Genomic DNA, 13408 nt, shown 5'->3' with positions numbered 1-13408 from the left:
TCAATTCATCTGTGAGTCTGCTTCCGCTCAGTCAATGAACACTCTCTGCAGATCAATAGTGGATGGGGCTCGGACAGAACACTGACATGGTGTCACTGATATTGATCTGACATGGCATCCCACCACCATAACGGAGCAGTGCTGTGTCACTGCCTTTGGGATCTGCTCGCCTGCAGCGTATTCATGATTACAAATCCCAAGTTGGTTATATCGTCAATGACGACATCTATAGGAATATTAATTTCCCTTTACTTATATAAATATGATGAAAGATGTTTTAATGAGGGTGTTAAAATTTGGTTTTGTTTGTGTTGGCTCCAGTATTTTGAGTGTTCTGCCTTTGAAAACTTCATCCAATTAAACTGATTCAATTTATATCATATGAAGCACTTTACTCTTACAATGAGCTGCAATATAGTTGAAAACAAAATCATGACAGGTGATGGGATAATAAAGTCTCAATCCAGTTGTGGGTATAAAGTAGTTGCAGTACCTGTGTTGTACTGGCTGTGGTACTTGTACAGCTTTATCAGAACAGGAGAGGGGACGACCAGGAAATCCCTGAGAGAGGTCGTGGCAGAGTGAGCCACCACTGGAAACCTCTCGCACAGACGACCCAGGCCCTGACACACAGGGAGAGAGAAGGAAATTCAAAATAAATATACAGTCTATAATTTAGCATTTTTGTCAGAATGGCATATTGGACACAGAAGCAGAGGAACAGGAGAACCAAGTGAGGAAGAGAATAATGATCTACTAGTTGACCGTCCATCAGTAGACTTCATGAACTTTGAACACACAAGGCATGAATACATTTACTCGACTACCAGTAGAGACTACTTAAGTGTGGCATACAGTTTGCACTTGATGCAAATAGCTTTACAGCTGACTAAATAAGAAAAATATATAGACCCTGAGTTCATAATGAGCCACCAAAGTATTTACAAAAATGGATAAAATGTTTACTATTGGGGATATGATTTGAACATGCATGCAATTTTAATTATTTTCAAACAACCCTCACTGAATGTTTAGTAAGATACTCCTTAATATTTTTAAGATATTTGGGGGACATTTAGCCTTTATTTGATAGTTTACAGTGGAAAGACTGAAACCAAAGACACTGTGGTCAAATGGTTTGCACTTCATCTGACCGAGCCAGCAAGATACCCCATGCTCCTTTGGTTTTGCTTTTGTAGTTTTCTAAACAACTATTAAAAATATACCTTCGGTAAAATATTAATATAAGTAGTAGGCAGCAGTAGTACTTAAGCATAATATTACAGTCCTCTCTCTACCTGCAGGCAACAGATGAGCAGGGGCATGTGAGCGATGATGACTTTACTCGAGGTTTTTGACTGCAGCTTCTCAGAGAGTTTGGTGCACAAATTCTCAGCTCCTGAAAAAACACACAGCAAGAGGAAATTATGCAACCAGTATAAATAAACCAGTGTGGCACCCTCTAATTATGATGTCTAAACACACAGCTCTGCTGCCTCCCTGCTGTGATTGATTACCTTGTTCATCTTTGACAGCCCACACCATGAGGTCCACACAGGCAGCGTTGGCTTGGCAACGGAGCTTAAGGGGGCTGGGTTCCCCCGGTAACCCGCCTGTATCATGGAGTACTCGCTGCAGCTCCGACTGGCTGCTGCTGAACTGCTCCAGAACAAAGTCGTGCACTTCCCGCACAAACGCTGACTGCAAGGCTGAGCAACGGGAAGAGAGCAAAGAGATTTCACACAATAAACCAATGTGCCATATTTGATGGGCTACAAAATAGAACAGGTTATTTTGAATGTTGAACAAATGAAATACATATCACACTTTACCTTTCATGTAGTACAGTGTGTCCCTCAGCATTTTGAACATACACACATAGAGAGGGTCACTGAAGGTTTTGTAATAGAGGCTGATCCCAGGATTAGACTTCAGGGCAAAAAGGAGGCAAAAGGGAGAAATAAATATTATTTAACTGATAATAGATAAATACAGATATATATATATATATATATATATATATATATATACACACACATATATATTGGTGATATGGTTTTGGACGTACCTCTGTAACTTCTGACATAGTGGCATCCAGTGTTTTTAAAAAGGAATCTGAAACAAATTTCTTGACCTGCACATGGACAGCACAAACAACAAATGGTAAAGACAGTGTTGTGTTGCTTAGCCATGCTATAATGACCCATGTCATATAAACAAGTGGTGCATGATTGTACCATGCCAAGGAGCTTTCGGAGCAGGTCAACAGACATATCAATGTCATTTTCCCCTGCACCCATGAAGAGAGGAGACATGGAGAAGCTGGAGCTGACTGTGGAGAAGTAGTAGTCAGGGTCTACAGCGCTGCTGTCAGGAAGATAGGCACCTGGACAGAGAGAGATGGGAGGATGTACACAGATGTGATGACATCGGCCAAATGCTTAAAGATGTTGCATGTGGCATTTAAAGGAAAAATCCACCCTCAGACACTCATCTGCTGGATAACAGCAGATTGTGGTGGATGTTCACTGCATTTCACGGGTTATTTTGTAATGAGGAGCAGTAATTTAATTTTTTTGTAGCCACCATAGTAATTTAGTATAGCCACCGAGTTTCTTTCTGGCCTATTACAGCTATTGTCAGCAGAGAAATTTGTGTTTGTGCCTCTTTTAGAATGGCTTTCTACTCATATCACTGTTGAATATTGGTGCAAGATCTTTAAAAAAAAATGCTTCTGCTCTTTGATTCTAAGAGACTGACGCCAACACCTGACATTTACCATTCATGACTAAAAATATATGAAATACTTTCTGCTATCAAACTCCTTTGTAACTGCCATGGAAATTTTTTGACATGAAATCACTTTGTCTTTGTTTGCTTGTGTAAGCATGAATTAGAAAATGTTTACCACCAAACTAAAACAACAGACCCTGAAATAGAATAACCACCACAAAAGCTGTTTTGTAAGAGACCTAAATGCTTTAACTTGAATTTTAAGTTTAACATCAATAAATCATGATCACATTATTTTCAGCCATTTTTAGTATTTCTGTAAACAGTTGTTACTGATGATAAGTATAAGCCTGTAGGAGGAGACAAAATCAGGGTTGGCATCTAAACTACTGTTTTTACCTTCAAAGTACTGTGGGCCAGGTGCTGTAGGAGAGCAGGGCGAGTGGCCACCTGGATCTGGACTGACCTGTGAGGATGAGATATTTCACTGCTTAATCAAGTATATTGTGGTCTCACTTTTGGTAGAGTGAAATGACCAAGCATTTCAGGAGAATATTTTTAGTTCTGCAATCACATCACATTTTACTTGACGCAGAAACCATGTCTTGCACCCAAGCAGCTCCATCACAACACACACACAGACACACACACACACACACACACACACACACACACACACCTGTGCAGAGGCATCCAAGTTGGTCCCAGTGCGTCTACGCAGAGTGTCGCTCTGACAGACCGTCAGCAGTGACGATGGCAGGATGGAGCGAAAGTCATTAAAGGACCTGCGCCGGACTCCCTCTGTTTCCTCTGTAACACAGCGCGTCTGGGGCGAATCTTTTGGGAAGAGCTTAGACAGCAGAGCTTCGTCTGTGTTGCTGTAGCGGCCGAACGCCCGAGTCACACCCAGCAGGCAAGGAACAATATACTTGCACAGGTAGACTGCAGGAGGGAGAAGAGTTGGAAGGCTTACCACTTGGACAGATCTGAGCACTTTGTTGTTTCTGTGGGTTTGTGTGTGTGTGTTTGTTTGAATGTTTGTGAGTGTATACCTTTGTCATGGTTATCAGGTGTCTGGCACATCTCCTGCAGCCCCTGCATGACTTCCATGATTGTGTCCAGGATCTGGAACGAATACAGTGGGGGGAAAAAAATCAAAACAACTCAGTAATTGCAATTGGCAGGGATCCATCAACTACTTCAAACAATCTAAGAATAAAACATGAGTCCACAATGTCATGATCGGACCTGTTGTCGGGTTTCTGGGTCCCTCTGAGCCACATCTGCCAACAGAGTCACTAAACAGAAGCTGAAATTCTCTGCAACAGGGAGGGACTCTGAAGACAAAAAGGCAAATATAGACAGTTAAATCCTGTGTGCATTTACATAAAAGCAAAAAGAGAGACAGAGCGGAAAACACAAGCAGAGTTGGCAAAATGGTAAACATACAAAGCCTTATCAAATGCTGAAAAAGGGAGTCATCTCTGCAAATGCATCAGAGGACCAACTGCAGTGGCACTGAGAAAATGCAGTGCACAGTCTGTTGTTCAAATGTCCTCTCTAGTCAATTTAATTACGGTCTTAACAAGTGCCTGAAGACATTATATTCAAAGACATTTATTGGATGCATCTCAAGACATGTCATAAGACTGCACTAAAGAAAAATCAAGAATGACTACCGACATTTCCTAAGGCAAGAATATAGCAAAAATCAATCACAGCAACACACTTGACGGAGAGCAAAGTAAAACAAAAGGCCCAACATAAGAGGATTGTTCTTACCCCTCCCTTTCTTTCCCAAGCTCTCCTCGATCCATTGGACCCGTGGTAACCCTCTCAATAGGCTCAGCAAGTAGGAAACAAGTATGTCTTTGTGCTACCGAAGCAGAGCAATACATTACACACTACAAAACATTGCACATGTTGGCACGGAGAGGCGCGTTTGTTAAACTAACAAGCCATGATAAATCTGAAAACGGAGGTATTTTTTTTCCTTCTGTTAGTACATAAAAAGTGGGTTACATGAGCTAAATCTAACAGCGTCTCTGTGCTGAAAAGTGAAAATTTCAGGCGCTATCACTATCCTGTGTGTGACATAATCAGATGACCGGGAGGATTTTCATGCCGTGTCTCAGTGTGATGGGGTTAGAGGCTTACATGGCCAGCAGCATGTCTAATCGCCGGCTTAATCAGATTAGGGGAATGAGCTTATCATGGTGATATATATGTAGGAATCCTGCGAGGGACTGGAAGCACTAATGGACTAATAATACAGTACAGGAATGAAACCACATGAATCCTGTGATCTAAAGATATTGGGCAGCTCCATCTCTATGTAATACATGCTGCTGGATGAGGCTTCAGTTATTGCTTTCCTTTGTAATGTTGGGGTTTGAACACTTTTAAAAACCAGAGCAGCTTATAGATATGTTAAAAAATGATCACAGAGTTTGTGAAAAACAGCAAAGATTCAATGGCTTGGCTTTCTAATGATCACCACCCACCTGTAAGTCAGACTCCACAAGAAACACAGCCAGTGCTATGACAGCATCTCTGCGACGCACATCCAGAGTGAACACACCCCGAATCTCCACTGGACACATGCATTGTAGCTTTTGGACCTGGGGAAAAAAACAAAGCAAAACAAAACAAATGGGACCTCTTATTTCTGTGAATGTCTCTGACAAATTTCTCAGACAGCAAACAGGCGCAGATGGCAGACTAGTTTGCAGAAAGTACGGCCTAAAGACAAGCACTCATCAGACCCTTTAATCCTCTTCTCTCCTCTTCTCTGTGGCAGGGGCTGTTTACAAATCAACTCTTTTGAGGTGGTAGCTGACTAAGCTGTGGCACGATGGCATCATGCAGCGTGTGGGCTGCTATCAAATTGAGATGTGAAATATCAGTTTGCCTAACACGGCTCTCCCTTTGGTGTCCAAACAAAAGGCATATGATCATCCTTGCAACAGGTTAATTGCCTTAGCTCGTCTCCAAGTGGATATATATAGCACAGAGCAAATTAGAATGAACCTCTGAGATCCCTTTCCCTTTCTTTTCCTTCTCTCTCTCTCTCTCTCTCTCTCTCTCTCTCTCTCTCTCTCTCTCTATGTATCTCTCTCTCTATCTCACTCTCTCTCTCTTTAGCACCATGTAAACCTGTTTGACTGCAGTGCGCAATGCTCTTTGATGAAGCCTGTCACACTGATCAAGGCTGACAACATCTGATTGAGGAACGACACACACACACACACACACACACACACACACACACACACACACACACACACACTGCACTGCACTGCTCTCTCCCACCGCAGAGGCTCCACGACACGTCACACATAAACACACACACACAAACACACACCTGTCAAATGTATCCTCACCACAGTGTCAATAATCAATACACGCCAGCGGCTGCCTGTGCGGAAGCGGAGTACACCCTGAACAGCCCCTGTTGCTTGGCAATTAGAAACGTCTTTCCGAGCTGAGTAAGTAGTGTTTTCTCACCTTTTCGACCGGTGCGGGACGGTGTGCGGCTAAAGAGCGGGCCAGCGAGAGGACGGTATTGAAATAAAACCCTCTTTTACCACCTCCCATTACAGACATGTTTACCCCTACATCAAAACGAGCGTAATCAAGCGAGAGGGGAAAGAGGCGTGTGGTGTTGGCTGCCGCTGGTGGAGCCGCAGTACGGCAAGTCGGCGGGCACATTCACACTGAGCAACGACATAACTCAGCATACATTATTAAAAAGCGCTCGACTTTTCAAACGAACATTGAAATGGTGTGAAAATTGCATTTAGGCCTGTGTAGGGACACTGTCGCGCCATTCAAAAACAATGATATTCAATCGTGTCGGTTTTGTGCGTTTTTTCTTGCGCAGGATTAGCCGTTGTGAAGACAAGCCGCGACGTCATCAACTGTAACCGGAAGTGTCTTGTCACTCGGTGGAGTCAGCTGATAGAGCAACAACATTTCACATCTCCGGTCAAAGGTTTGTTTCTTAAGTATATCTGCATTTGTTACAGTTCATTTTAGATATCGGCCAGGCTGTGACTAGAGAAGGCCGTAGTTGATTTGTGGACAGCTGTTTTGGCTCAGCTCGTGGGTGCGGTTGCCTGGCTGCTCGGTGTTTTCAGGCTAGTCGTCGTTAGCTTATCACGTAGCTTTAATGCTAACGTCACATTACTTCCAACCAGCAGTGTTAACAGGTACATTTATTCGCTGATACCCACCCACTATCTGGTTTTCATAAGTAATTACTGATAACAGAGTATGCCTTCATTTTTTATTGCCCAGGCGTTAACCCGTCGTTAAAGGTTGTAGCTGAAGCTAACAGTGTAAGGCTTAGCTAAACTTTTCAGAGAGCTGAGCTGTCACTGTGTCATATATGCATGTCAGCAGTTTCTTAAACATATTTGTCCGGTTTACTCTGGCTGAAAATTTCTCCCATAACATTGGTCTCTGATACCAAATTGTGTGTGTGTCTCCCACAGATGGCCTACCCTAAGTCCCACAACCCGTTTGCTGATGATGATGAGGAGGAAGAGTTTGAGTCTAGGAATAAGGGTTTCAACTTCAATGATGACCCCGATGAGCGAGGGATGAGTGAAGCTGAGAGGAAGCAGAGGTACCTCCAGCAGGAAGTGATGCGTACAGCCAAATCTGCTGTGGACAGCAGTTATCGCTCCCTGGGCCTCATCTATGAATCAGAGAAGATGGGTGTGGAAACGGCAGAGGTATGACAAATTAACCGTCCTCACCCCACTGTGCAAAGGATTACATTCTCCCTTTAAGAATCAGGTACTCAATTGAAAATGTCTTTCTTTATATTCTCTCTTTTTCCTCATAGGAGCTGACACGTCAGGGGGAGGCTCTGAAGAGGACAGAGAGGATGGTGGACAACATGGAGCAGGACCTAAAGACCAGCCAGAAACACATCAACAGTATCAAGAGTGTGTGGGGAGGCCTTGTCAACTATTTCAAGGGCAAGCCAGAGACAAAACCTCCACCTGAGCAGCCCAATGCCTACCAGGCCAGTGACAAGTAAGACTCAATCCCTCGTTTCAGTCCATTTCTGATGGTATGTAGAGTATTTAAAGTGCATTTCATTTGATTTGGAAAGCATAAACTATGAACTCATTGAAAGAAGACATGATGACATGAGGAATGCTCTTAAGGCAAGATTTTAAGCTCAATTCAAACGCAGTGTTGCATCATGCTGCACACGTTTCCTCTGCTGTGATCATAATTTTGTTTTGGTTTGACAGCACAAATTCTGAAGCTGCATAGTATCACTTATGATTGCACAGTACTGAGGAACTGGGCTGCATAGTTTTCTATAAAGAACAGTTACTGTGTAGTGTCTGGGTAAAATTTGTGGATCAGTCAACATGGCTTTGTAGGGTTCTGGTGGTCTTTAGGTAGATCAGTTGGAATTGTTGAAGGATAATTTTTTTTTACTTTAAGGATCGGGCAAACTGTAATTAAGACTTAATACTGTATCCTGTTATCCAGCTTCTCAACATCCAAGGTACATATCTTGAAATCACATTTTAACCATTTAACTGACACTCTTATCCAGAACTTACAATAAGTAAATAGTATGATAAGTTTCAGTTCCTAAATCATCAACCTAACAAGCAATCAATAGTAAGCAGTACAAAGATCAGAGCTACATTGCCCTGATAATAATTTTGAGATCGTAGATTGGTCATGTTGAATCGAAGAGTTAGCTAGGACATGAAATCAGGGTGTACAAGGGTGTTTTTAATTTGAAATAAGAGTATATTAGATCGAGGAAGGAGGGACAGTGTTGGAGTTAGGTTATGATGTTACGTGGAGATTCTGACTTGGGGGAGACATGATGTCACCCGCACCATGTATATTCTAGACGTCTATCTGTGGCCCTCAGCTCTTCATTATAGCATTGTCCCAAAGCTGTTAGCTGACAAACTTACCCCACTAACCGAGGCCAGCCCTATCAGTGAGTTGCTGATGTCCGGGCAGATAAGAGGCGGTGCTTTCAGCTGGTTAAGTGCACCGCAATCCTCTTGACCTTCAGAACACGAGCGTGCTCTCTCTGTTCAAATGTCAGCTTTACATGCTTCTATCAGACTCCTAAGGTTTTCAGATAACCTTCCTGAACAAGCCCAATATTTGTTAACACAATATGACTCTTTAGTGTCGCGGTGTAGCCCCAGCAGCTTGGAATTCAACACTGTGAAAACCTTGTAAAGTATAATATTGTTGGTCTACCCTTCCATCTAATGTGCACCCAGCCCCCCATCTTGTCCTGTCTTTATGAACGTAACTGAATCTAGTGTTGAATCATTCAAGTTGGTGGCTGCTCTCATGTCCTATGACTTCAAGTGGTTTAAAAATATCTCTTCAATCACCAAAAAGGCTCAGAGGATAATGAAAAATTCAGACTGTCGCAGGCATTCGAGGTTATGTTTTGCTTGCAATTGTTTTTTAAAGATTTTGCCATCATGGATGAAGGGCAAGTTGCTGTAATCTCTCTGGAATGTAAGTTGTCTTGTAGGGGCTTGGGGGGGATTAGATTAATAACATTTGTGAGCCTTTACCTTCAGGATGTATTTCTTTCCTGCCAGGAACTTTGTCTCCCAGGATAACATAGCACAGTGGGCCACCCTTTGTTACAAACAGCAACATTGTAATAGTTTTTTCTGTCTGCTAAGGCTTTCTCTCAGATGTCAGCTTATTTGAGCCTTTATGTGAGATTGTGGAACCAAAACTGAGACCTCATTTTCCCACCACACCACAGTGAAGATACCACATGGTAATTATTTGAGTAATGTTCACAGCTGACCTCGTCCTCTGGTTGAAAAGTTCACCAAAACCGTGTCAGAAAAAGCACACTTGCTGAGATACTGTAAAATCGATCTAGTTTTTGGATCTAATTTTTATCAACCATAAAAGGCACATGAAAAAGGTTCCCCTTTTTTCAGATTCTTGTCATTGACTGTCCTTCTGGTGAAACAATGCTTATCTGGTTTCTTCATGTTTTTTTCTTTCTTTTTTTTCTTTTTTTTTTTTCAGATTACAGGCAGCCCTGTCCCACAGCAGAGAACATGAAGATAAATACCAAGCCAGTCACCCCAACCTAAGAAAGATAGACACAGGAGGTAAGGGTTTGCACAACAGCTTCATCATCATTTTGTCAAAAAGCGGCTGCCATCATTTCTGCTCTGTGTGTTGTAGGATTTGGAGCTTCTGCATCAATAGACGACAGCTCATCCCGACAGAACGGCTACCCTCAGAACAAATATCTTAAGGATGCTCACCAGACCCTGGACAACAACTTAGGTAAGAATACTTTTTTACTTTTTATATTCTCTTGTATTTCTGAGTCACAGCACAGGTGGGCAAAACTAAGAGGCAGAGGTGAAGGGTGTTTTATTTCTGTGGTGTTGTGGCATATGGAACTTGGAGGGCTGCATGGTTATGGCTAAAACAATAATCCCAATTATTTTGCCACATATTGTGATCACATATGTATATTAATTCACCTTTGGCATTTTATATCAGCATCTTTGCTATTCTTTAATACAGAGCACATTGTAAATTAAATGTTTCATCATCTTAAATTTAGAATCTACAATAACAATTTATTGTTATACACAATGAATTAAACGGCCCTGCCTGGTGACCTGACCACCAGGCCAGATGCCTGTTTTGCATTCACACATAGTCAACAATCTGGATAGACTGGATTCTGAGAACAGGGCAAAATATTATGCATGTTATAATAAAATCAAAACAAACCTTTCTAAATGTTGTCTAATCCCCAGTTGAACTTAATTCTTTTGTCCCCTTGTGTCTGATCTAGATGAAATGTCCTTGGGTCTGAGCAGGCTAAAGAACCTGGGACTGGGCCTCCAATCTGAGATTGATGATCAAGATGCCTCACTAGACTCTCTGCTCAACAAAGTGGACAAGATGGATCTCAAGATCCACAACACCAACCAGCAGATCAAAAACCTCAAATAAAACAGCTTGTAAACAAACACTTAGGCTCCCCCAGTAGAGACAAAGATGAAAAAAGGGTCAACGTCCTGTCATGTGGGTTTCCAAGCTGTCCTGTTAGGAATAAACTGCCTATTCTTTGATTTTTTTTGTACTGGAGCAGTCTGGCAGATAAACAGGTAAACTGACGGATTGTTTTTGACAGTCATTATTCTCATCTTACATTACTCAGCAAATATTTCTCTGATCTTATTTCCATTCTGATTATGTCCATAAACTCAACATCATGTAGAAATTTGATGTTGTACTTTTATGGTGATACAACAACTACACCCTCAGTTGCTCATGTTTCCTTGAGATATCCAACCTCAAGATGATTGTCTTTTGTTGTCCTGTGGGCTTTTGAAGGGAAGGAGCTGGTTGTAAGGGACTGTCTCTGTCGAGGTAAAATCTACTCATACACTGAGCTCAGCTGCATGCCGGTCTGAATGTAGTGCGTTGAATTTGCATCAGTATGACTGAAAAGAACATCAGCTTCACTTTTTTAATACAATAATACCACACATTTAGCTCACACTTCAAATGATTAAGGAATGCATGGATGGATGAATGAATGAGTGACATCTTGCTGAATGATTGAATGTGAAAATAGCTGAGCCATGATGTGTGCTCCAAACTGGAATGTGTGTATGATGTGTAACTAACTAGAATCCTTGACCTGCCTCCACTTGTGAACAGAAAACCTACTCCTTGTTGAATCTGTTATGAAATGTGAGAACCACACATTGTAGCCTTTAAAAAATCAAGCTCCAGTCACTTTTGCCTTATGCACAGTGTGCATGTAGACTAGCTTCGGCTCCTGTTTGGTTCTGTGCCATGATGTTTAACTGTGATTGCTCTTCACTGTACACCACAATGCTTCACTATCTGTTTTTTTGTTTTGTTTTGTTTTGTTTTGTTTTGTTTTGTTTTTTTAGGATAAATTTGAAATAACCATCAGTAAATGGTATATTCATTTATTACTACTTTTATCTACTTTATACATATTGTCTATAAAGGAAATTATCTGATTGATTGCTGTGCACCATGAGTGAGTGGATGTTTGTGAGACATGTGAACCAATTTTGTGTGAATATACCCAGCTCTCCAAATTGAAGGTATATCTCCAGTATATTCTAAAACCCAGATACCCAATAAAAACATACCAGTGGGGTTTTTAAATGATGAACTGTGTCTGTCTCCGTGAAGAATGTAGTAAGTCAAAAGCACCACAAGGTGACGCCACAGTTGTGCCAAGCAATGACTTATGGTCAAGCCTCTGTAGTACCTGAGTAGTGTTTATCAGTGTTTGCCATTCATAATATTGTTAAAAAACAATATCAGACAGTATATCAGACTGCTTTCCATGGCTGTCTGCAGTAAGACAAATATTAAGCAAGACTTCCAGGATCTTGTTTTTTGTGCATCAGCACCTGTCATATGGGCCATCACAGCCATGCAGCACTTCCTCCTTCAACTGCAAAATATCAGACAGTAGTTGTCCTGTAGCAATATTTTCATATAGATCCATTTAGAAAGCAGTTTACTCACTTGTTGAATTTATAAATGAAAAATACAGTAAAATAGGCAGCAAACAGATCATTTAAATTGAAGGAGCTCTTTAATATTAGTTTCATTGAGCCTGAAATCCACCAAAAAACGTGGAATATTTTGCCTCATAATGAAGCAGGATATTCAGAAATTGATACGCTGGTTTCATAAGTCAGAAGTGTGTGTTTACCATACTGGCCGTGTTGTGTGCCAGCTGTGTTGCTCTGTATAGTTCAGGTCCTCATGCTGCAGCATCTATTCATTATCATTCCTCTGAGTTGGGCCAGCTGCTCCCACAGAGGCAGCAAGCCCCCATTAGGAAGGCCTGCTAATTACAGCACAGAGTGTACAAACACGTGCAAACACACAGAGATGGAGTGATGGAGTGGGGGAACAGGGTGTCGACCACCCAGGGCCCCAGGTTGAGAGAGGACCCCCTCAAGTGGCAGAGCTAAGATGACTTTTGCAGTGTGCAAGTGTATATTTATAATATTTTCCACTTTAATGTCACACTGCTCTGTTTTTAAACACGTTTTAACCGGATTCTGCAAAAACACAAATAAAACTCTCTCAAAAATGTAAGACATTGCTGTTGCCACCTGAGACAAAATGGCCAAAGTCGCATAGAATCAATTTTGGTGAGTTTACTGCTAAATGTCTAATTATGACAGCCAGGTTGCACTATGACTTAAGTTCCCAAAGCACAGCAGTTCAATTAGGGATGTGATAACTGATCCATCAATGCGGTGGTTTCCAGGGGGGATCCAGGTGCCACCAGGAGTCCTGAGATGGATGCACAGTGTCCCCAGCAAAAGGAAGGATTTTAGCTTTTCGGACATTTCAGTTAGAACAACAAGGAAATGTATAAGGATGGTTATTTTGAATATAATTTGCAGTTTGATCGTGGTTTGTCTATACTGACTGGTTATCTCCTCACCTAAAAACAAGAATCTTCTTAGAGGTGATTACTTAGGACAAAATCTTTTCAAGTCGGGACTCTTTCTGCATGCGTTTTGGGGGATCTCTGCCATGAAAAAGTTTGTAATCTCCTGAGTAAATGAATGTGTTGGTGTCTATTTGACATATGGCTGGGTAT

General features: G+C 41.6%; 2 protein-coding genes across 4 annotated transcripts in view; one reads left to right on the top strand and one right to left on the bottom strand.

The window, feature by feature from the left end:
• Positions 1 to 6473, bottom strand: part of pi4kab (phosphatidylinositol 4-kinase, catalytic, alpha b) — a 33170-nt gene extending 26697 nt beyond the window's left edge. For both annotated transcript variants that reach the window (XM_030059757.1, XM_030059758.1), the window contains exons 1-13: positions 6241 to 6473; positions 5238 to 5354; positions 4516 to 4609; positions 3982 to 4070; positions 3786 to 3858; positions 3413 to 3675; positions 3133 to 3199; positions 2238 to 2386; positions 2069 to 2134; positions 1833 to 1929; positions 1518 to 1709; positions 1299 to 1399; positions 494 to 623 (exon numbers count right to left, since the gene is read on the bottom strand). In XM_030059757.1, the coding sequence (XP_029915617.1) occupies positions 494 to 623; positions 1299 to 1399; positions 1518 to 1709; positions 1833 to 1929; positions 2069 to 2134; positions 2238 to 2386; positions 3133 to 3199; positions 3413 to 3675; positions 3786 to 3858; positions 3982 to 4070; positions 4516 to 4609; positions 5238 to 5354; positions 6241 to 6444 (1642 nt within the window). In that variant the 5' untranslated portion in view covers positions 6445 to 6473. The remainder of the gene's footprint in view (positions 1 to 493; positions 624 to 1298; positions 1400 to 1517; positions 1710 to 1832; positions 1930 to 2068; positions 2135 to 2237; positions 2387 to 3132; positions 3200 to 3412; positions 3676 to 3785; positions 3859 to 3981; positions 4071 to 4515; positions 4610 to 5237; positions 5355 to 6240) is intronic.
• A 143-nt stretch (positions 6474 to 6616) lies between these two features.
• snap29 (synaptosome associated protein 29) lies at positions 6617 to 11946 on the top strand. 2 transcript variants are annotated; one of them, XM_030059760.1, is made up of 6 exons: positions 6617 to 6727; positions 7230 to 7472; positions 7586 to 7779; positions 9796 to 9881; positions 9958 to 10062; positions 10586 to 11946. In XM_030059760.1, the coding sequence occupies exons 2-6, from the start codon at positions 7230 to 7232 to the stop codon at positions 10744 to 10746; spliced, it is 789 nt and encodes a 262-aa protein (XP_029915620.1). In that variant the 5' UTR covers positions 6617 to 6727; the 3' UTR covers positions 10747 to 11946. The 2 variants fall into 2 exon arrangements, with proteins under 2 accessions (XP_029915620.1, XP_029915622.1); XM_030059762.1 differs by lacking the exon at positions 6617 to 6727 and adding an exon at positions 6793 to 6944.
• The last annotated feature ends 1462 nt before the right edge of the window (positions 11947 to 13408 follow it).

Source organism: Myripristis murdjan, chromosome 9 (assembly GCF_902150065.1).
Source record: "Myripristis murdjan chromosome 9, fMyrMur1.1, whole genome shotgun sequence".
Classification (NCBI taxonomy): Eukaryota; Metazoa; Chordata; class Actinopteri; order Holocentriformes; family Holocentridae; genus Myripristis; species Myripristis murdjan.
This window is presented reverse-complemented; position numbering and strand designations above follow the sequence as displayed.

Bases quoted from the DNA above. Each gene is read 5' to 3' on its own strand.
- snap29 (XM_030059760.1), top strand. From the start codon at position 7,230: ATGGCCTACCCTAAGTCCCACAACCCGTTTGCTGATGATGATGAGGAG. The intron at 7,473-7,585 runs GTATGACAAATT...TTTTCCTCATAG, and splicing joins TGGGTGTGGAAACGGCAGAG to GAGCTGACACGTCAGGGGGA. The intron at 9,882-9,957 runs GTAAGGGTTTGC...TGTGTGTTGTAG, and splicing joins AAGAAAGATAGACACAGGAG to GATTTGGAGCTTCTGCATCA.